This window comes from Hyperoodon ampullatus (genome assembly GCF_949752795.1).
Source record: "Hyperoodon ampullatus genome assembly, chromosome: 16".
NCBI classification, from domain to species: domain Eukaryota; kingdom Metazoa; phylum Chordata; class Mammalia; order Artiodactyla; family Ziphiidae; genus Hyperoodon; species Hyperoodon ampullatus.
The window spans coordinates 66887108-66909239 of record NC_136929.1 but is presented as its reverse complement, the minus strand read 5'-3'; the positions used below and the strand labels follow the sequence as shown (position 1 = coordinate 66909239).

Below are 22132 nucleotides of genomic sequence, written 5' to 3'. Positions count from 1 at the left end.
ACTCTCCCCAGCCTTCCCAATCTTGCTTCTGGGGTAGCATATTTTAAAAACAGTTTTCTAAATGTTATGAAGACTACTTTTTCTTTCTCCTAAGACATAAATATATTTAAGTCTCTGCAATTTTTAAAATACATACTTTCATACATACCTACATATATACGTACATACTTCCTTCCAGCCCCTACCCACCCTGCAGTGACTTTCCACGTCTACCCCTGTGTAGTCAAATGTACTAGAAAAACAACCTCCACTGTCTTGTTCTGCACTGTGCTTGTCTCCACTTTATCACCTGCCATTCAATCTTTAGCCTGCTTGATTTAGGTTCCACACCCATCACTTTACTGAATTGTCCCTATGGAGGTCACGGGTTATGTGGCAGAGCTTCATGCTATAGCTGAAGCATTTGGCACCATTGCTCACTTCCTCCTACCTGAAATTCCTTCCTCTCATGGCTCCTCTGACAATATGTTCTCCTGGTTTCCCTCCTGTCATCCTAACTGTCCTGCCCAGTCTCATGCTCAGCTTTCTTTTTCTCCATATTTCTGTTCCCCAGGATATTTCTACGTACTTTATCTGGACTACATCATTCAGTTATAAGCTAATGACTTCCAGCTTCTGTCTTCATTGCAGACATTTCTCTTGGGCTCCTGACCTATATTTCTAATATATAAATATATTTACTTATTTCTATATACTACTAGATTTTTCTACCTGAACATCTCACAATACGATAAACACCATTTCCAAAAATGAACTCCTCATCTCCCTCATAAACCTGCAGGGGTGCCTACTGATTTCTTATCTAAACAATCGGCATGATCTTGCACCCAGTTACCCAATCTAGATATTTTCTCTATTTTATCAGCCCTTACATCCAATCTGACATCACATCTGATAAGTTCTACCAACTGCAGTCTATCTCCTTTTCTCTATTGAGTCTGGCACTTCTTAGTTCAGGTTCCCGTTATTTCTCATCTAGGTCATTGCAAAAGCTCTTAGCAAATCTCTCTGCCTTTAGTCTTGTGTTCTCCAATCTAGTCTAGCTAAGACCAATTACTGGAGTCAGATGGTCTGACTTTTTTTAAAAACTATAAGTGACTGGGGAGTATTACAGAATGCTAAGTCAAACCTCTAAGTCAGTGCAATCAATAAAGTTTTCTTCTCTTACCAAAACATACTTCAGACCATTCTGTTGCATGAGGCTGATTTGCCTCAGAAACACATTGATAAAGCAGCACATGAAAATGTGCATACACAGGAATGCATCTCCTATTTTCAAAGGTATTTTTTCCCACTGCCTGAATGACAATTTGGTTTGGAGATCTTTCTCAAGCATTCTCTCCATAATGGGGAGAAATTGAACTTATTATAAATATATAGTATGCATATGTTTTAAGTAACTTGTAAATCACTGATAGAGGATATACTACAAATAATTACTGTTATCAAAAAAAAAGTTTGTCAGAATTAGGATTCAGTTTAACTGAACACATATTTTATATTTTTCATAATCCTAAACCAGCATAAGAAATAAAGAAGTTTAGATTAACTATTCTGTAAGAAAACAAACTCAAATCTTATTTTAAAAATACACTATGTAATTATAAACTAAAGGAAAAGACATAAAACTTCCTTTTTTAGACCAAAATTGTTAGTCTAATTTGTTGAAAAATTCACCTTAACTATGTGAACTTGTATCCTTTTATAAAAATGTTTCTGAGCTAGCAGTTTCTTAAGAAATATTTTTAACTCTAACACTTTTTGAGTATAAGATCTATTTCTTTATTTTCTGTTAATTTGGGGGAGATATTAGATTTATACAAGTGCCTGTTTACCACTATAAACCAATCAGAACACCTTTAGTTTATGGGTTGTAATAATTTATTAATACTCTCCAGGTGTAAGAAAATACTTCACACTCATGCAAGAAGTAAAGGCTTTTCTGAATTACAGAACATGTATATAGAGAGAACTTTGTAGCTTCTATCCTGCAGTTCCAGCCACAAGTCAAAACTAAATACAGAAACACAAAAATTTACCAGTCAATATCTCAAACAGTTGATGTCCTTTACAGCGGACGTAAAATATGTTCATATTCTATGTGGGCTCACAAATAAGCAAACAAGGAAATGAAAAGCAAGAAACAACCATTACTATAGTGAACCTCCACCATGGGAGGAGTAAGACACTTTTCTTGGGCATTTTGGGGATTAAAAAAAGCATTATCAAGTGGGTTGTTTTGAGAATTATATGAGTATATTATACATACATATATAAAATAGTATTTTGAAATATATAAAATGGTATTCAATGGCTGTTATATAATCAAATTAGTCTGAAGTCAGACTTGTAAGAATTTAAGTGTGAGTTCATAAAAATACTTATTATCACCAGCCTGATTTAACACTCTTCTATCCCTGATAAACTAAACATTTTATCAAATAATAAATCATAATTCATCCCTAAATTGATTTCTTATTCCAGTGAAATGGAATACAAATTTGAATCTCTGCAAGAGTACAGCAGACATGCTATCCCTATTTATGCTACACATGCCCTTTTAGTATTGTCTATAGCTGTGCTGCATGGTAGAAATGTAATGCAAGCCACTTATGTAAGTAATTTAAATTTTCTAGTAGCCATATTTAAGAGTAAAAAGAAACAGGTGAGATTAATTTAATAAGTACATTTGTTAGCCCAGTATATCCAAAATGTTATAATTTCAACATGTAACCAATGTAAAAATTATTAATGAGATATTTTACATTGTTCTTTGAAATCCAGAATGTATTTTATATTTATAGCACATTCAACTTGAACTAGCCATATTTTAAGTACTCAGTAGTCACATGTGGCCTGTGGCTACTGCATTGGCAGAAGAAATATATAAGATTGCTTTTATGGGGACTCATTTAACCAACACATCTTAAGTTGTGCTGTTATAAATAGAAGTATCACGGTCTAATAGTTTACTAAGTGTTTAACCTAATGGCCCAGGGAATTGTGATTTCCTCACTCCCATCCCAAGGAGTTTATGAAGTAGAAAATGCATTAAAATTTGTGTCACTAAGAATTTGTTCATAAAAACAAAATACAGATTAAAATAAGTATCTGCCCTTTACCTTTCAAGCCTTTTAGACCCAGTCATTAAACTCATTATTAGTTTCAGTCAATATGTTTAGTATGACAATGATAATAATTGCTTTAAAATGCTAATTAACTACATACCTCATTACTTTATTTTTTATTTTATATATATATATATTTATATTTTATTTATTTATTTATTTATTTATTTTTGGCTGCATTGGGTTTTCGTTGCTGCATGCGGGCTTTGTCTAGTTGCAGAGAGCAGGGGCTACTTTTGTTGCGGTACGTGGGCTTCTCATGGTGGTGGCTTCTCTTGTTGCGCAGCACGGGCTCTAGGCGCACAGGCTTCAGCAGTTGCAGTGCGTGGGCTCAGTAGTTGTGGCTCACGGGCCCTAGAGCACAGGCTCAGTAGTTATGGCACACAGGCTTAGTTGCTCTGCGGCATGTGGGATCTTCCCTGCCCAGGGCTCGAACCCATGTCCCCTGCATTGGCAGGCGAATTCTTAACCACTACACCACCAGGGAAGTCCCTACCTCATTACTTTAAAAATATTATTTTAGACACACAACCAGTGAAGTCACTTGTCTAAACTACAAGATTCTGAAAAAGCTGTTTCTTTGCTAGCTGCTGTTGGACAAATGATGAATAAACTATTATAGAAGTTTGGAGTTTGTTCAGATATTAACTAGTATAATAGGACACATTTTACTTGGAATGTTTTTACTTTAAATCTTACCCTGGATATATAGCATATACACAGAAGTAATTCTGAATTACGTCGGAATTCACCTTCTAAATTCAGTATATTCAACCTACCTATTCAAAAGTCACTTGTCAAACATTTAATTATAGCTCTTAGGAAGTTGAATAGGTTGTACAACAAAAGTTAATTTATAAATCAGTTGTTTAGAATTTGGGATTTAGTTATGGGTTGCTTTGAAAGCCTACCCAAGAGCCTGTTTAAACCATAATATATCTTTAACAGTATATATTTGTAGTGAAAGAATAGTAGAAACACTTACGCAAGTGCCAAAAGATAATGCTACTGAATAAAATATTGTCATCGTGTTTCTCTTGATACTTATAGACAGTGCATATATACTTAGAGGAAGATGAGGGATTCTTAACGAAGAGACTGGTGTATGGTAGGCGCATAAGTTTCTGAAGATTCTAAAAGATATTTCTAGTTTCTTTTGAAAGCGATGGGAGAAAATAAACTTGTGAAGTTAGCCAAAGTGCAGTAGAAATAATGGTTCTTCCATTTCCTAGAATGTGATTACATCTACTTGAAGGACCATAGTGAGAATTGCGTTAGTTAACTGAGATACCACAGTTCCAAGCACAGAAAGGTGCTCAGTAACTTCAGTTTGCTTCCCTTTGGTCTTTATTATGCTTTATGTAACTTCAAAGTATACATCTTTTCTTTGATAGAGTTATGTCACAAGCACTGACTGTTACCCAGGGATGGAGTTTGTTTGAAATGAAATGAAGAGAAGGAAAAGAAGAAAACTAAAAGGGGAGGGGGATGTAAGAAAAGATCCTCATGGGATGACTGAGCAAAAGTCATATAAGACAGAAGAATAAAGGAGTTGTCTAAAGAGAAGAGGGGCAGAGGCACAGGGTTCTATTGCCCAGGAAGGGTGAATTGTCTGCGATCATTGGAAGGCAGGACAGGTTGTTAGTGTCCTTGCAGGGACTAAAGTTTATGACAGAATTCAGGAGGACAGGTACTTCCCATGCAGGACAGGTTAGTTTGATGTTCTAGCCCTGAGAAAGGGTTGGAAGGTTGGGGTAGATGTAATCAGGAGAAGGAAGTCTGCCATCAGCCACTTATATTGTATTACTGGACCAAACCTGAAGTTTTTTGTTTTTTTTTTAAACCTGACGTTTTTAAAGCCCAAGTATTTTAATTTTTGAAATGTCTGTTTAACATTTATTTATTTGTTCATCTTATCTCCCAAGCCAAAAGCTTTTCTAGTAGAATGATAAAATATCTAATATGGTGATGTACATATAGAGCATGGTTTGATCAACATGTGTCAGGTGAATAAATACAGAAGTTTCTTAAACTTAATACAGCTCTTGGTCCTCTGTGTTAGTCAGGCATGAGTCAAATGAAAAAGAAAGTCCTTGTACTGTGCCTTGAAGGTAATAGAGAAACACATGGTAAAAGGTAATCTCCACAGTGATCAGAGCTTGAAGATCAATACCCACTTATAAACAAATAGGTTATCCATTTCTGTTGGTGCTCTACCACTGTAGCAACTGGAGGCCTTCAGGAATAATGAGAATAAATGTCAGTAGAGTAGTATGTGACCCTCAAACCGTTGTTAATCAGATCTTTATAAAGGCTACGTAGGACAGTGAAATGTGGAATTCTTCAATATTCTCCACTTTTAGGTGCCACCAGACTCATAAACTTCACGACCAGAGATAATAATTCTTCAATTTCAGATTTATTTTCACTATGCCCATCTACGCTATTCTTGGCATGCCTTCATTAAGGGTTGAAAACTAAGGAAGGATTTTATCATTTAGGCTGGGGTAGAGATCAGCTTTTAGTGGTCGATGATAAGAAGTAAGACTTTACATGTATAAACGGGCCTTCACTCACATGTATTTAGTAGGTTAAAAATCATGAAGACAAGTCTGGTCCCTCTAAATTATTCTCTGCCTACTACCGACAAAGAAAAAATAAATGCCTTACATCAGCATCCTAGCATAACGAAGAAGTGGATTCTGAAGATGCAACTTTATGGTCAAACTAGTGGTTAAGAACTGACAAGAAAAACTACATCTTACTCTTATCCAGCCATACCCCCCTTCTCCCAACCTTACCTTGTATGTTTAGATGAGTTTGAAAAACATTAATTAAACACTATCTATGAACCAAGCACTTGCTTGGTTCTAAGAATAGAGGGATGAATTAGGCCTAAGGAACTGAGAGTCTGGTCAGTGTCTAGGAAACTGGCAGTCAGGGTGGAACCCAGCAGTGAATACTTGACACAGTGCATGAAGCTGGTAGTCATCTTCATCACTCTGTGTCAGCTAAGATACTTCAAGCTTTCTCAATATTATTTAATCTTAATTACCCACAAGGTATTGTCATTCCCAACTAACATAGATGAAAGAACTGAGATACAGTTACTTCACACCGCTACTTACTTGGATGGGGTTAAGTAAGGTGCCTAAGAGAAGTAAATGGTTCCACCAAGACTCAAACTTAGATCTGTCATATTTCATTCGATTTAGTGTTGCTACTTCTAGAATTTTTATATCCCTACTTTAATTTAGTGATAAGATATACGTCATTGACTACCTTCAGTTTAATAGGGAGTTAAATTTTTTTTTCCTAACTTAATTTTGGTGACATCTATTTGTCTCTCAAGTCACTTAAAATCTTAAACAGCAATTTGGACTTACTGGATGCATATTTGATTTTCAGGTAAATCAGTAATACCCTACTTACCTATATAGTGTTATATCATTCTTCATCTTATCTCTTTCACCATAGTTTTCTGTTATTCAGTACTAAACATGAGATTTGGTGATACATTATAAACTTATAAAATTGACGTCATCTAGCCACACAAAATGTCAGGAACGTACTGAGGAATATGAATATTTATAGCTGTTGCCTGACAACTGGACCTTATGACTAGTGGCAAAAAGGGGAGTTTAAAGAAACAAAGTCATGTTTTATGGATATAAAAGAATGAACAGAAATTATATATTAAAGAAAAAAACTATACTTAGGAAATATTTCTTAGCATTATTGAACCTAGGAGTGACATGTCATTTATCCTAGACTTAAGAGAAAAGGATTGAACCATAGGAAAGTAAATATATACTCATCTTTGTTATATTTGAAATTTCCTAAGAAATCCTTAGTAAGAATGAATGTTATTTAATCCTTTTAAATTTGGAAGCAAGTTTAATGACATCAGAAATAATGCCTCTCTCCTATCATAAAAACTATAGAAAAAGCATTAAAATTAAATACATTAGGACCTTGTGATAAAGTTATTCCTAGGTTTCCTGCTATGGGAACATGTTCTTGATGACAGACACCAAGTTTTGATAAGGTAATAGTTACAGAATACTATTGAATAGAAGGACTAGAGTTTATCTAGTCTGATTTGTATTAACTTCATTTCATTCTTTCCTTCAACAAATTATACATTGAGCAACTTGGGTGTACCAGGAGTTCTTCTAAGTGTTGGAGATAAAACAGTGAATATGGTAGATATGGAACCTATTCATGTAGTGGGGAAGATAGAGAAGTTAAAAATCAGTTACAAAACAATGTGACAAATGCTTCAGGGATGTGTTTTGAGAAAATATCTGTTGCTATTTAAACACACTGGAAAACTTGGCAAATCAAGGAAAACCTTTCAGGAGAAAATGATGTCTTGGCTGAGACTTAAAGGATAAGAAGAACTTAGCCAAGTCAGGATGGTGAGGTAGAGGGATAAGTTTATACTAGGCAGAGGAAACAGCACATACAAGGGACGAGAAGTGAGACCAGTGTGGCAAGACCTTAGGATGTGAAGATGGGGATGGCAAGAGATAAGAGTTAAGCAGGTTCCAGATCACTCAGGCTCTCTTAAGACAAATCAAGTAGTTTAGACTTTTCCCAGAGAGCTCTGAAGAGCTATGGAAGGATTTTAATCAAGGATTGCATTTTAAAAAGATCATCAGACCATAATATGGTAACTTTAGGAGACTTTCACAGGTAGCCTAAGATGGATATTCCCTACCTAATTTCACACTACGGTGAACAGTGTTGGAGAGATTTTCTTATGAGTGTTACTATGTGTGGCCTTAGTTATGAGAAAGAAGATCTGAGTTATATATTGACAGTAATGCAAAATCATTCATCATAAAATCCCAGGGCACTAGAACTCTATCCTTTTATAAATCAGAAGACTGAAGACCAAGAAGCAAAATGACCTGCCGAGGTTGAAGAGTGACAGGTGACTCAGTGGTCCAGACTGGCTCAGACCAGCACCTCCTGACTCCTGGGTGTGGGTGTCCTTCCAGGAACCTGCACCATTTCCACCTCAGAAGAGTTTCAAAAAATGAAATATTTTACAAAGGAAGAGGACAGTTGTGTTCAGAAGGGTCAAAGTCTTCACTTTTTTTTCCTTTAGGAACCTTTCACAACCTTCTTCCTCAATGCAAATGACGGAAAATTTGACCATCCTAATCGAACCTTCTCGTCCGTTGCAAGGTCTTGGAGAACGAGTCAGAGAGATACTTCTGATGTAAAGGTAGGCCCTTTTATTTGTTAATATTAATTTCAAAATATGTTGAAGTTTTGATTTATTTTTTTAAGTGGGTATATAAGATATTTTATTCCACAGCTTTATTCCATCATATTTTAAAATTATGTGGCATATCTAACCTAAGAGGAAACTAAAGGAAATAATTTTGAGCACCACAGAAAATGATTAGGATTCTTTTATATTATTCAGTTAAGGTGTTTTTGTTATTTCAAAAAATTCCTATCTAATTTAGATCGAACAATCAGGAGCTGGAAAGAAATTACCTTTCCTGCTGTTAACTCAATATTTGGCCCATTCCATAAAACACAGCAGGAATTGGATTTGACCTTAATGTGTCATATTGTTATAGCTTGCCCAGCTTTGGGTTTACATAGCCTGGGGCAATTAATAAAGCATTAATGACAAGACCCATTTAAAATGTAGCCTTTTCTGTACAGCCTTAGCTTTTACTTGGCTGTGCCTGGGGATACTACGCAACAATACACATTAGATTAAACCAGCACACACACAATATCCAGGAACAGCCAGAGAGCAGAGTCATTTTACAGTTGGTACTACTCAACTATTGTTAAATATAAAGATTTATTTTTCATTTATATGGGCTTTTGTTTTTTAAAAAATGGTTGTATTCAAAACATTAAAATATATTTGCTCTCTCATTTTTCTCATTTTTTCCTGATGATAAGATTATATGATCAGGTTATTACATAAGTATATGTGTTTCTTATTTTAATCCTCTTTTCTTCAAACTTTTTCCAATCACTGCCACTCATGCTATTGAATATACAAATATTATAGTATCATTCCATTTAGTGTCTTAATCCAACAAAAGACAGTGAATTAAAGTCAAAATTGTCATTTACATATTTATGCTTATCTATTGCAAATATTTTTAAAAGACAATTACAGTGTTACTGAACTGTAAGAAATTGGATGAATACAACTTTTATTTAGTTTTTTTCAAAGCAGAAAACAAAGGGAATGAATCCAAGTAATGTGTAGCATACCTGTGTGTCTTATTCGTTGCCATCAAAGTTTGCATATAATTTATACATACAACGTATTCACATTTGGAAGTAAGATAATGTAACATGCATTCTTGCTATATTAAACTCTTAAGGCCCATATATTTCTCCGAACAGACTTATAATTTCACTGAGAAATTCCACTCTAAAAGATCCATAAACCACCATTTAAACTGATTTACAACCAATGAAATCAAGAAGGGAGTCCATTTCTTACTTAATAACACTTTGAACATAAAATGGGGAGTCCATAGGCTTCTAGAATTAGCACAGTGTCTTTAAAAGGCATTCAGTAAATATTTTGTATGTAAATTAAATATTCTTATCTATATTTTAAGATTTCCCATCATATGTAAGATTATTTATATCTCAATTCAGTATCCATATTATATCAAACTCTTTCAAGTGAAAATGCCTGTTCACTCTTGACATCATCACAAAACAGAAACTCGGTTTTTCTACTTAATTCAAAGGTTCACCCTCACAAGTCCACACACATGAGCCAGTCATCCTAATTTATGTAGCATTTTAGGCTCTACCTTCTATCCTGAGAGCTTTATTGATGCTTCCGATCACCAGATATCTCCCCCTAGTTACATGTCAGTCTCTGAGGACCAGTGCCCGTAAAGCCGAATTCAGGCTTTTCCCAGAATTCTCCCAGCAGTTTTCCTGTTCTGAAACTTTTCAGAAACATTTATATTTTGTTACCCTTTGTGTTCCTTTGGCTCCTGGGGGCACATCGTCAAGGACAAAGACCAATGTGGCTATCACTAATTCAGGACATTTTAAGTTTTTTATCCCAGGTAGCTGTACTTAATACAAACAGATACCGTCCTCCAACCCCCCAACTTAATTAGTTCATAAGATGCTCACTTCCTCAGTCTGACATTGCATGGATTGCTCTCATTTTCAGTTCTCTCCCACCACCACCCTGAACCTTTTATATTCTATGATAATATACTTTGAGTACCTTTCCACGTAGACCCCTTCTTTCTGAAGCCTGCACATTGCCTACATATACAATAATTTATACACACAATCTTCTATTGATGGATAGTTTGTCTTTCTCTCTGATCGTTATTGTTAAACACAGGCTGCCATAAATCCTTGCACAGATATCTTGATGAACTTTGTGTGTATATGTGAAGATAATTCCTGTTAATGGGACTGGTGGCTCAAAGGCTATATACATCTTTAATTTTGAAAGATACTGCCAAACCTTCATTCCCAAAGATGATCATTCACTCCCTTCACAGCATCATGTGAGGATGCCACCTTCCCCATGCCCCCTGCCCCGACCATCACTCTTATAATAAACAGTGTAACTTGTGCTAATCTGGTGAGTGAAAAACAGAGTCAGCTTTGTTTTGGCTTGCACTTCATTAGTTATGAGTGAAGTTGAGCATTTTTCATATAATTATTGACCTGTAAACTTGTTCATATCTTTTGCCCATTTTTCAGTTGGGTCATATGTCTTTTTCCTATTGATTTGAAAAAGATCTGAAATTGACTGCAGAAAGTTGCATTGCAAGTATGGTTTCTCAGTCTTTCACCTTTGCTATATCTCAATTATATTTTTGTGGCTGTGTGTGTGTGTGTGTGTGTGTGTCCAAATGTATCACTCTTTCCCTTTATAACATCAGAATGTGGGGGTCCTCATTGAGGGAATGTTAGAGAGAAGTTTTTTGGTAATAATGATGGTTGTACGCTTGAGATTTTCTAAATTCATGTTTAAATGTATTGATTAACATGTACGGTATTTTTCCCTCTACAATAATACCTGATTTAGCAGGGAAGAATGTGTTACCAAGAGTAATATAGTTTTAAAGCCTAAACTCTTGACTTCTTATCACTGAGCTGTTAAAACATTTTATATATAATTTTAAAGAAATGTTTTTATATTTCTGAAGAAAAGTACATCTGCAACATCTCCTAACTTAGGTAAGGTCTCATATAAGGGAGAACCAGGACAGAGTAGATGGTTTCATTCTGTCTGTCTTTGTTACTGTCGGTCTCTTCCTGTGGTAATGAGTACAAGCTGGGCAGAGAAGACTTGGTGATCTCTCAGGAGAGAGGCCTCCCGAGCTAAGTCAGACCAGTTCGTTTTTACTTTATTTTATTTTCTTAATTTCTCTCCTTCAGCATAGTCTTGGTAACAATGACATTCAACTTACCGAAGTTCTTACACTTATTTTCCTTAATGCCTTCAAAAGTTGTTCTATTACTTTTGAATAGCTATGTAGATGTCAGAAAAGGGAGCTGTGACAAAATGTCATTAAGGTGACATAGTGTAAATTAATACAGTTAATGGAGGTGCTCACCACTGACTCATTGACCCATTATGAGCTCTTGTGGAATCAACGAATGCCAGGGCATCAATCTTTTGAAAAAAGGAAGAAAAGAGATGGCAGCTTTAAAACCTTGCAGTGAATTATATTAGAAAAGTGAAAACGTCTGGGTTGGATTTGATTTCACTAGGCAGCCATAAAATGGTATGTTCTCTCAGCAAACTATATTAGACTGAAATGTCAAATTTGATGCAGTTGGTATACAATTATGATAGTGTTAATAGTGGTCTTCTATCATTCTAAGACATACTTTCAAGTCCAATTTCTCAGCAGCTTGAACTTGTCATAAGCTTGTAAATTAGAAATTGTGTTAGAGGATATTTTCTTATTATTGACAGGACGCATATAATACTATTAACTGTACCATGGGGTTTTAGTATAGCTGTTAAAATAAACTAGAAATCACATTTACAGACACAAAATGCCTGTTTTAATATTCATCTTGCCATTTCTTTAATAGTATTTGGTGCCTTCTGCACTATTTTTCATTTAGGAAATTTTAAACTACTTGGACTCTTTCCTTAAAGAGAAGCTGGTTAACAGAAATCTATCAATGGGAAGAGAGTAAACAGAAGAGCTGTTATTTTAAGTGGGCAAGCTAGTGCCTGAGCTACCTCTATAGAAGCACACTTACAAGTTATAATAGAAGAGTTCATTCTTCTTGAATAATTCTCAATAGTTTTCAAGCATGCTTTTTTCTTGGTCATTTGATGCAGTCCTCAAAACAGTCCCATGAGATAGAGATCATTATCCCCGTTCAGTAAAGGAAGTTCACAGATATTAAGTGGCTTGCCTAAATTCACACAGCAGGTCAAGAGGGAGCCAGAACTAGCACTGAGGGCTATTCAGTTATTTCCAGTGCTTTATTCATTGGATGGTTTGCTGCTTTAATTCTTCTGCATGATCTCACAATTATATCCAGCCACGTTGACTAGTTTGGAGTAACTGACAGATCAAGTCATACTCTAATAATTTATTGCTATGTACAAACCACCCTCCAAAATTAGTGGCTTAAAAAAACACAGCCATTTATTTTCTCAGAGTTCTGCAATCAGAATGGGGTTCATCAGGTACTTGTCTCTGATCCATGTCAGGTCCAAGCGGGTGGCCTCTCTGGGTCTGAAAGATTCAAGATGACTTCATTCACATGTCTGGTCCCTTAGCAAGAACGGCTGGAACATCTGGGGACTGGCTGGTCCTCTCTCTCTTTGTGTAGTCTGTCTGGGAAGATCATCACAATTTTTTTCAGGTGTCTGCCTACCAAGAGGATAAAAAAATGGGAACTGCGAAGCTACTTAGTGCCTAAGCTTGGAAGTCACATAGTGTTACCTGCCTCCACAGCACTCTTTTGGTCAAGGCAAGTCACAGTGCCAGCCCAAGTTAAGGGGGAGGAGAAATGGACTCCACTTCCCCATGAGATGAGCAGCAAAATCACATTTCAAATGGACATGGAGGTCAGGGGGATTGTTCTGGCTATCTTTGAAAACAATCTACTGAAGTCCTCTCCCCAGTCACAATTCACATTCCTCGTACAAGCAAAATATATTCAACTTGTTCCCCACAGTCTCATCCCACTATTGTATCAGGCTCAAAATCTAGTAGCTCATGATCTATATCAAGTCCACATACAGATGAGGTACAGAAATTCCTAATTTGGAGACCTGGAAGCTAAAAAGATAAGTTATCTGTCCCACGTATATTCAGCTCCCAGTGGTAAGATAGGAGCAGGTAAACATCAACAGACATTCTGTTCAAAAATGGGGGAGTGTGGGGCTTCCCTGGTGGCGCAGTGGTTGAGAGTCCGCCTGCCGATGCAGAGGACATGGGTTCGTGCCCCGGTTGGGGAAGATCCCACATGCCGCGGAGCGGCTGGGCCCGTGGGCCATGGCCGCTGAGCCTGCGCGTCCGGAGCCTGTACAGCTCCCCAACGGGAGAGGCCACAGCAGTGAGAGGCCCGCGTACCACAAAAAAAAAAAAAAAAAAAAAAAAAATGGGGGAGTGTGGAAGGTACATAGTAGTCATTGAGTAGCTTTCTCCACATGCTTCCTGATCATAGAAAGTTGGGAGCAAGGCGTCCTTTGCCCAAGTTGGTGCAGCAACTTAAAAAATTTGTGGATTTTCTATGTATCAAAGTATAGTTCACTGTCAGAAAAAACTCTTTCTCACAAGTTCTTTCAAGACAGGATCCTCCCTACTTCAGGCTGCGATTAGGATGCCCTTTATAATGCTCATAAGATTCTTGGAATCCCTTTGTGTGGCCGAGTGAGTCTGCAAACCTCTATCTTAAATTTTTCTGAGCACTTATAAAAGGTTTTACAGGCACCCTTTTCCCTATGGCCATATTTTACTTACAGCACCTTAGAATTGATCTTTGTCTGAACCTTTTTTAATTTTGAGAATCTGACAAGATTGTCCTAGGCCCCTGTGTCTCTCTAAATACTGCTTTAAATCTGAGCAATTTCTTCCTTAGCTCATAATACCTTATCCATATACCATTGAAAGAAACCAGTGGTCACTTTCAGCATTCTGCCTGGAAATATCTTTAACCAGAAGCACAGGTTCATTCGGTACTTTTTCTGTCTTTGAAATGATTGCAGGAACTAGTCTTGTTAGTTTATCCCACACGACGTATCACGCATTGATTTCCTCCTGCTTCTAACAGCAACGTCCTTCCTGATCTTCCACCAGCAGTGTCCTCACCATCCTTCCAGCCTCTGCCTACTGCCCTGTCCCAAGGCCAATGCCACGTGTTTTAAGTTTTTATTACTTCAGGACTCCACTCCCAGGCATTAATTTCTGTTTCAGTTATCTATCACTGTGTAACAAATCACCCAAACCTCATCTTAAAACAGCATCAATTATTATTTGCTGACAATCATGCAATGGGAGTTAAGGCTCAGAGGGGACCACTCACCTCTGTGCTACAGTGACAGCTGGAGAGGCTTGGCTGGGTCAGAGAAGCAAGATGGCTTCACTCCCATGTTTTGCGCCTCGTCTGATGGAGCTGATGGAGCGGTCGGAGACTGTCCAGGCCTGTCTGTCTGTCCACACGATCTTTCCAGTAAGGCAGCCACACAGTTTCATGTAATGGTGACTTCTAAGGGAACAACCATGGAGGCTGCCAAGCCTCTTAAGACTTAGGCATCTCTGCAAGCCCTGAAATGTCGTTTTGTCACATTCTGTGTGTTGAAATAAGCCAGCCCATATTCAGAGAGAAGGGAAATAGACTCCACCTCTTTATGGGAGGAACAGTAAAGTGGAAATGCCAGACAGCATGCAGGATGAGAGGGATTATTATGGGGATCGTTGAGAAAACTCTGTAAGTTGCTAATTTTAAAAAATTGTAAGTTTCAGTTTGGTTTATACAACCAGTTCATTCTGACTGTGCATTTGGAAAAACCAAAATCTGAAGTGCAAAAAACTTACAAAAATATATCTGATTAGCCTAGGTAGCATGTAAGCTAGTCCATATATTTGATAAAAAACACTTGAATTGTCTGAAGTGTCTACATAGGTGTTCATTCAAACACAAATATCCAAAGTGACAGAGCTTTTTTTTTTTTAACTGATTATGGGATATACTTTGATACTGAGTAAACTCTGTTGATAGAGTAAATAATAGCTTCAAAAAGCATTTTGCATAAAGCTATGAAATGCATTGTTTCACACACATTACCCCCATTTAATCCTCACATCCACACTGATTTAGTTGCTGTCATCATCACAATTTTGCGTATCAAGAAACTGTTTTTTTCTTAAAGTTTAAGAAACTTGCCCAAGCTGGTGAGAAGTCTGTATTTCAACTCAGAACCATATGATTCCAATGCACTTCCCCGGTAGAAGGGACGGTCCCCAAACTGCCAGCCTGACAGCCTCCCCCATCACTACGACTAACTGGTAGCCCTGCGGTAACTCTGTTTTAACTAATACTGTTTGAAAACCTTTTACCACTATTTCATGCCTGAAGTTCAGGATATGATAAATATATAGTAATGACCTGTTCATTTTTCATTCCACAAATATGTATTGAGTACCTTTTTTATATGTCAGGCACCATTGTTACCACTGAGTGGTGAGCAAGTGAGATCCCTTATTGATGGGATTTCTGTTACAGTGGGACACGGGAGCATAAATAAATTAAAAAAGAAAAGAAGAATTCCTGTGCAGAAAATTAAAACAGAATGAAGTCATACAGAGTGGGTTGCTGTTTTAAAAGGAAAAATAGAGAATGTAAGAGCAGGGACCCTGAGTCTAAAGTGTTTGGGTTTGATTTCTGACTTTACCACCTATGTGCAGTGTAGTTATTAGCAACTTACTTACCCTTAGTGTTCATGTCCATAAGTGGGAAGAATGAGGATACATACCTTAGGAAGCTTTTGTGAAGATTAAGAAAAAGATGTAAAGTACTTAGAACAGTGTCATGACACAGTAAGACACAAATAAGTAATTCCTGCTGTTTTAAGATTGAATGGCCAGATGTGACATTTCAGCTGTTTCCTTGTCTTGGAGCCCAGATACAATCATTGTCATCTTCTTGTACATAACCTTTGAATCTCAGAGGTGAAACTCTCTTAACTCATTAAATTTTTTAGAATAAGCAAATCCTTTAAATAATATAAATGTGAATATTCATTATATATGGATGCCCTGTATTTACATACTAACTTTAAATTTAAAATGCCATTTGAAACAAGATTTTAAAGCAATAAAATTGAGGCATAAAAACTTGCACCCTCTCTGCTGTTTCAGCAACTTCTCCCTAGACTTTCTGTGATTTTACTCTCTTCCTTCCCCTTCAAGGAAAAACAAAACAAAAAAACCAAAACTTAAACTTCCCCAGCTCAAGACTTCAGGGTTCAGACTGCTTTAGTCACTTGCAGCTCTGGTCTTTTGAAGCTTCGAGGGACTTTGCAAATATGCTGTACTTCAGGAATTTCTTCATATTGCTTTAAAATGTGTCTTTTTTTTAAATCTGCATCCTAAAAAAACAAAAAATATTGTTAGAGTGAATCTGGGAGAGTTTCTTCTTCCCGTCAAACGTCAGGCCTCCAGCGGCTTACACCAACATCTTAGCTAACACCCTAATTTATGACCACATTCTGGTCGGCCAGATGAGGACCAGAGTGGAGAAAATGTCTCACTTAGGATCATCCTGAAGGCCCTGGTAATCCTACTTTTTCATGATTGGCTGCGATTCAAGCCTTCAAAGTCCCCACCCCACTCCCGCTGTTCTAAATAACCCTCAGAGGAGAGGTTCCTCAGCCTCGCTTTGTTCTCCTTGGTGGTAGCAGGCTTTCAGCCCCTTCTTTCTGGAGAGCTTAAGTTAAAATGAAAAAGACTTGCTTCCTTCACTTCTTCAGTTTGGGTACAATTTTACTGGCAACGTTAAAACCAACTTTTTCTAAATTTAAATTGAACTCTTTTACACCTTTGAACCTCTAACAAAACTAGAATAAGCAAGATAACATTTTTTAAGCTGCAAAAGTTTCCTCTCGAAAGGTACAAATTTTATTTCTGGGTGCATCCTTTTTCTTTTATTTAATAAAGTACTTTATTGGCTCTTTTCCTATCTCGAAGCATTCTTGCAACCATCTCCATAGTCCCCAGAAGATTTCTAGTGATATTAAAATGATTTTATCTCATATCTTCAATAGTTTAATATTTAATGAGTACCTGCTGCATACAAAGTATAGCACCAAGAGCTGTGGGGGATTTAGCAAAATATAAACCTACAAAATTAGGCTCAAAGTCTGCTTTGCCCAAACTGTTATTAATATAAAATCCTAGGCTTCTTATGCCTTTGCAAGTCTAATTTAATGACATTCAGTGAATGTCACATTCAGTGGCAAGTAGGTTAATAATAACCACATATTTTATTGCCCCTCTACCACGGGAAAGAATGGGAAACAATATATATGAAAAACATTAGAGCACCAGGACACTTGAAGATAAACCGAAACTCTTTGGGCTGTCTAAATAAAAAATAAATCCATGTTGCTATATCCATGTGGATGTATATCCCTCTCGGTCCTCAAGGAGGCTTACATAGGGTAGTTCTAGAGATAGAACATGGACACAAATAACTGACGAAAGACAGTTGGGAAATCCCTGACTTATGTGAGCTTATTACACATAAATCACCCTCTCCATGGAGCAACTGCATGAGCTTACATTCCTCTCCCCATTTTGGACCATTTGGGATGCTATGGATACTCATTGTCATATATAAAATGGGTAATGTGCAAATAGCAATGTTCTTTATCTTCTCTACATCTTATACTAATTTCCCACGTTTTCCCAAGCAATGAGAGCAAGATCAAAAGAAAATTTTGCGGTTATTGTCTTGGTCAGGCTGCTGTGTTTTACCATAAACTAGGTAGCTTATAAACAACAGAAATGGGTTCCTCACAGTTCTGGAGGCTGGAAGTCCAAGATCAAGGTGCCCACATAGGTTCTGTGTCTTGTGAGAGCCTGCCCCCTGGCTCACGGAAGGACATGTTCTTGTATGTCCTCACGTGGCAAAGAGAGGAAGCAAGCTCTCTCGGGACTCTCACCAGGACACTAATCCCGTTCACTAGGGCTCCACCCTCATGACCTCATCTAATCCTGATTACCTTCCAAACACCCTACCTCCTAATATCATCACATTAGAGGATAGGGTTTCAACATTTGAGTTTTGGAGGAATAGAATATTCAGTCTGTAACAGTTACACATTTCTGATTGAGTACAAATAAATGAGAATAGCAATGATACTTTACTTCTACCTTCTAATCAGTGACCACACACCTTTACCAAACTGGCCCCTCAGTGCAACATGGTATATACTCTGTCATGCTTACCCAGCCCAGAAGTCAAACTCATGATAGTCATTGCTGATAGATGTTGCTGAAGCACCCTTTAGCCCCTGGTTTATCCACCACCTAAGCTGTATCATTATCTGCAAATAAGAATGTTTGTTTACCTGTTAGCTTTTCTTTTAGCCCCTTCTTAATTGCCCCCTCACATTCAAGTCACTGAAAATTTACATTAACATTAATTTCACTGTAGTTCTCCTTTCCCACAGTTCTTGTGCCCTTGATGTCTTGTACGTAGTTGATTATTAATATATATTTGCCTCTCCGTATGAGCCATCTGATTCCCTCTCCTTTTTGCATCCCCGGGTCCACATCTTTGTTTGCTCATCCTCACGTGTGTTGCAGATGGCCCTCCCTGGTACAGTCCCACAATATGTCCCCTTACTCAACACGGCCGCAGTTTCCCTTCCCTCTTCCCTCCCGTTCTCCTTGCTGCTGCTGGTTCCCCCTTTCCCCCTCCCCACCCACACATATACCTAGTCTCTCCCCTCTCCAGTTCATTCTTTACTCTGACACCCAGTGTCTTGCTTTAAAATAAATGTAATCATGTCAATAGCTCTTTTTTTAAAAAATTATTGCCCATAAGACAAAATCCAAAGAGCTTAGATTGGCATAAAACTTCCTTCGTCCTCTGACTCCATACACCTCCCACCATCTCATTCCACCCCATCTTGATCTGTCCCCCAATATATCCGACACTCCACCCGTACTCGGTTCGTACCACTCCTTGATAATACTCTCTGCCAGTCCCCCTGCCCCTTCCCCCACCTTTATCTTCGCCATGGTTGAACTCAATGTCTGATCTCCAGTGAAATCTTTTCTGACTTGCCCAGAGTTCCCTGCTCTGTCCTCTCTGCTCCCTTGTGCTTTGTTTATACTTTCACAGCTATTATTGTTGTGCATTATAACCATCTGTTTATACATTTGCCCCATAGACCAGACTATGAATTACTCAAAGGTAAGGCCATGATTGTTCATTATTTGTTTTCTTAGTACCCATCACAATGCCTGGTACTCAAACTTTAGTACATGAATAAATAAATATCAGGGAATTATATAATGGGTTTTAGAGAGATTTCTATTTAAATGGTTTAAATAGAAGAAAAATTATGATTCTTAAAAAGTTAAGCTCTGCTTATCCGGAAAATTCATTTACACAAATCTGTTCAAACTCCCATAATGCTGGAGAAAATAAACATGGTTATATTTTTCTATGGTTCACATTTGTTATCATAAGAACGGTTAATGATCAAATTCTCACAGAGGATTGCTAAGATAAACACTTATGCTATAGCAGATAAATGTTGGTTTTAGCAGGAGAACCCATAAAGAGAACAGTTTTTTTTTTTTTGCGGTATGTGCGCCTCTCACTGTTGTGGCCTCTCCCGTTGCGGAGCACAGGCTCCGGACGCGCAGGCTCAACGGCCATGGCTCACGGGCCCAGCCGCTCCGCGGCATGTGGGATCTTCCCAGACCGGGACACGAACCCGTGTCCCCTGCATCAGCAGGCGGACTCTCAACCACTGAGCCACCAGGGAAGCCCGAGAACACTTTTTTTAAAATTAATTTTTATTGGAGTATAGTTGCTTTACAATGTTGTGTTAGTTTCTACTGTACAGCAAAATGAATCAGCTATACATATACATACATCCCCTCTTTTTTGGACTTCCTTCCCATTTAGGTCACCACAGTGCATTAAGTAGAGTTCCGCATTTGTTCTCTATTTTATACATAATATCAATAGTGTATATATGTCAATCCCAATCTCCCAATTCCTCCCACCCCCCGCCCTTTCCCCCTAGGTATCCATACGTTGGTTCTCTACGTCTTTGTCTCTTTTTCTGCTTTGCAAATAAGATCATCTATACCGTTTTTCTAGATTCCACATATATGTGTTAATATACGATATTTGTTTTTCTCTTTCTGACTTACTTCATTCTGTATGACACCCTCTAGGTCCATTCACGTCTCTACCAATTACTCAGTTTCACTCCTTTTTATGGCTGAGTAATATTCCATTGTACATGTACCACATCATCTTTATCCATTCATTTGTTGATGGACATTTAGGTTGCTTTCATGTCCTGGCTATTGTAAATAGTGCTGCAGTGAACATTGGGGTGCATGTGTCTTTTTGTTTTACAGTTTTCTCTGGATATATGCCCAGTAGTGGGATTGCTGGGTCATATGGTATTTTTAGTTTTTTAAGCACCCTCCATACTGTTCTCCATAGTGGCTGTATCAATTTACATTCCCACCAACAGTTCAAGAGGGTTCCCTTTTCTCCACCCTCTCCAGCATTTATTGTTTGTAGATTTTTTGATGATAGCCATTCTGACCTGTGTGAGGTGATACCTCATTGTAGTTTTGATTTGCATTTCTCTAATGATTAGTGATGCTGAGCAGCTTTTCATGTGTTTGTTGGCCATCTGTATGTCTTCTTCAGAAAAATGTCTGTTTAGGCCTTCTGCCCATTTTTGGATTGGGTTGTTTGTTTTTTTGATATTGAGCTGCATGAGATGTTTGTATTATTTTGGAGATTAATCCTTTGTCAGTTGCTTCGTATGCAAATATTTTCTCCCATTCTAAGGGTTGTCTTTTCATCTTGTTTATGGTTCCCTTTGCTGTGCAAAGGCTTTTAAGTTTAATTAGGTCCCATTTGTTTTTTGGGTTATTTTCCATTACTCTAGGAGGTGGGTCAAAAAGGATCTTGCTGTGATTTATGTCAAAGAGTGTTCTACCTATGCTTTCCTCTAAGAGTTTTATAGTGTCTGGCCTTACATTTAGGTCTTTAATCCATTTTGAGTTTATTTTTGTATATGGTGTTAGGGAGTGTTCTAATTTCATTCTTTTACATGTAGCTGTCCAGTTTTCCCAGCACCACTTATTGAAGAGGCTGTCTTTTCTCCATTATATATTCTTGCCTCCTTTTCATAGATTAGTTGACCATAGGTGCATGGGTTTATCTCTGGGCTTCCCCTCCTGTTCCATTGATCTATATTTCTGTTTTTGTGCCAGTACCATACTGTCTTGATTACTGTAGCTTTGTAGTATATTCTGAAATCAGGGAGCCTGATTCCTCCAGCTCTGTTTTTCTTTCTCCAGATTGCTTTGGTTATTCATGGTCTTTTGTGTTTCCATACAAATTGTAAAATTTTTTGTTCTAGTTTTGTGAAAAATGCCATTGGTAATTTGATAAAGGGAACACTTTTGTGTATGCTTTTCTTGGGTTGAAGAATCCAGTTTATTTGAAGACCTCAGTGTCTGGTGTGTTTTTTTTTTTGGTGGGGGTGTTTGTTTATTTTTTAGCTTTTCTATTTATCACTGTGTATTCCAAAGTGAGATTCAAATTTTGGGTACTATGCCATCCATGTCAGACCTGTTACACAAATAAATGTTCTTATGCTTTTCACAGATAAAGTTAATTTAACCCTCATCTTGATATTTGAAAAGATCAGTATTTTTTCATAATATTGATGGTAAACATAAAACTACTGTGTTTTTTGTTTTCATTTCCTCAAGTTG

General features: G+C 37.4%; 1 protein-coding gene across 3 annotated transcripts in view; it reads left to right on the top strand.

Moving 5' to 3' along the window:
* NBEA (neurobeachin) overlaps positions 1-22132 on the top strand; it is a gene marked incomplete at both ends in the record, with an annotated part of 605261 nt that overhangs the window by 526959 nt on the left and 56170 nt on the right. For all 3 annotated transcript variants that reach the window (XM_079722002.1, XM_079722001.1, XM_079722000.1), the window contains one exon: positions 8245-8364. In XM_079722002.1, the coding sequence (XP_079578128.1) occupies positions 8245-8364 (120 nt within the window). The remainder of the gene's footprint in view (positions 1-8244; positions 8365-22132) is intronic.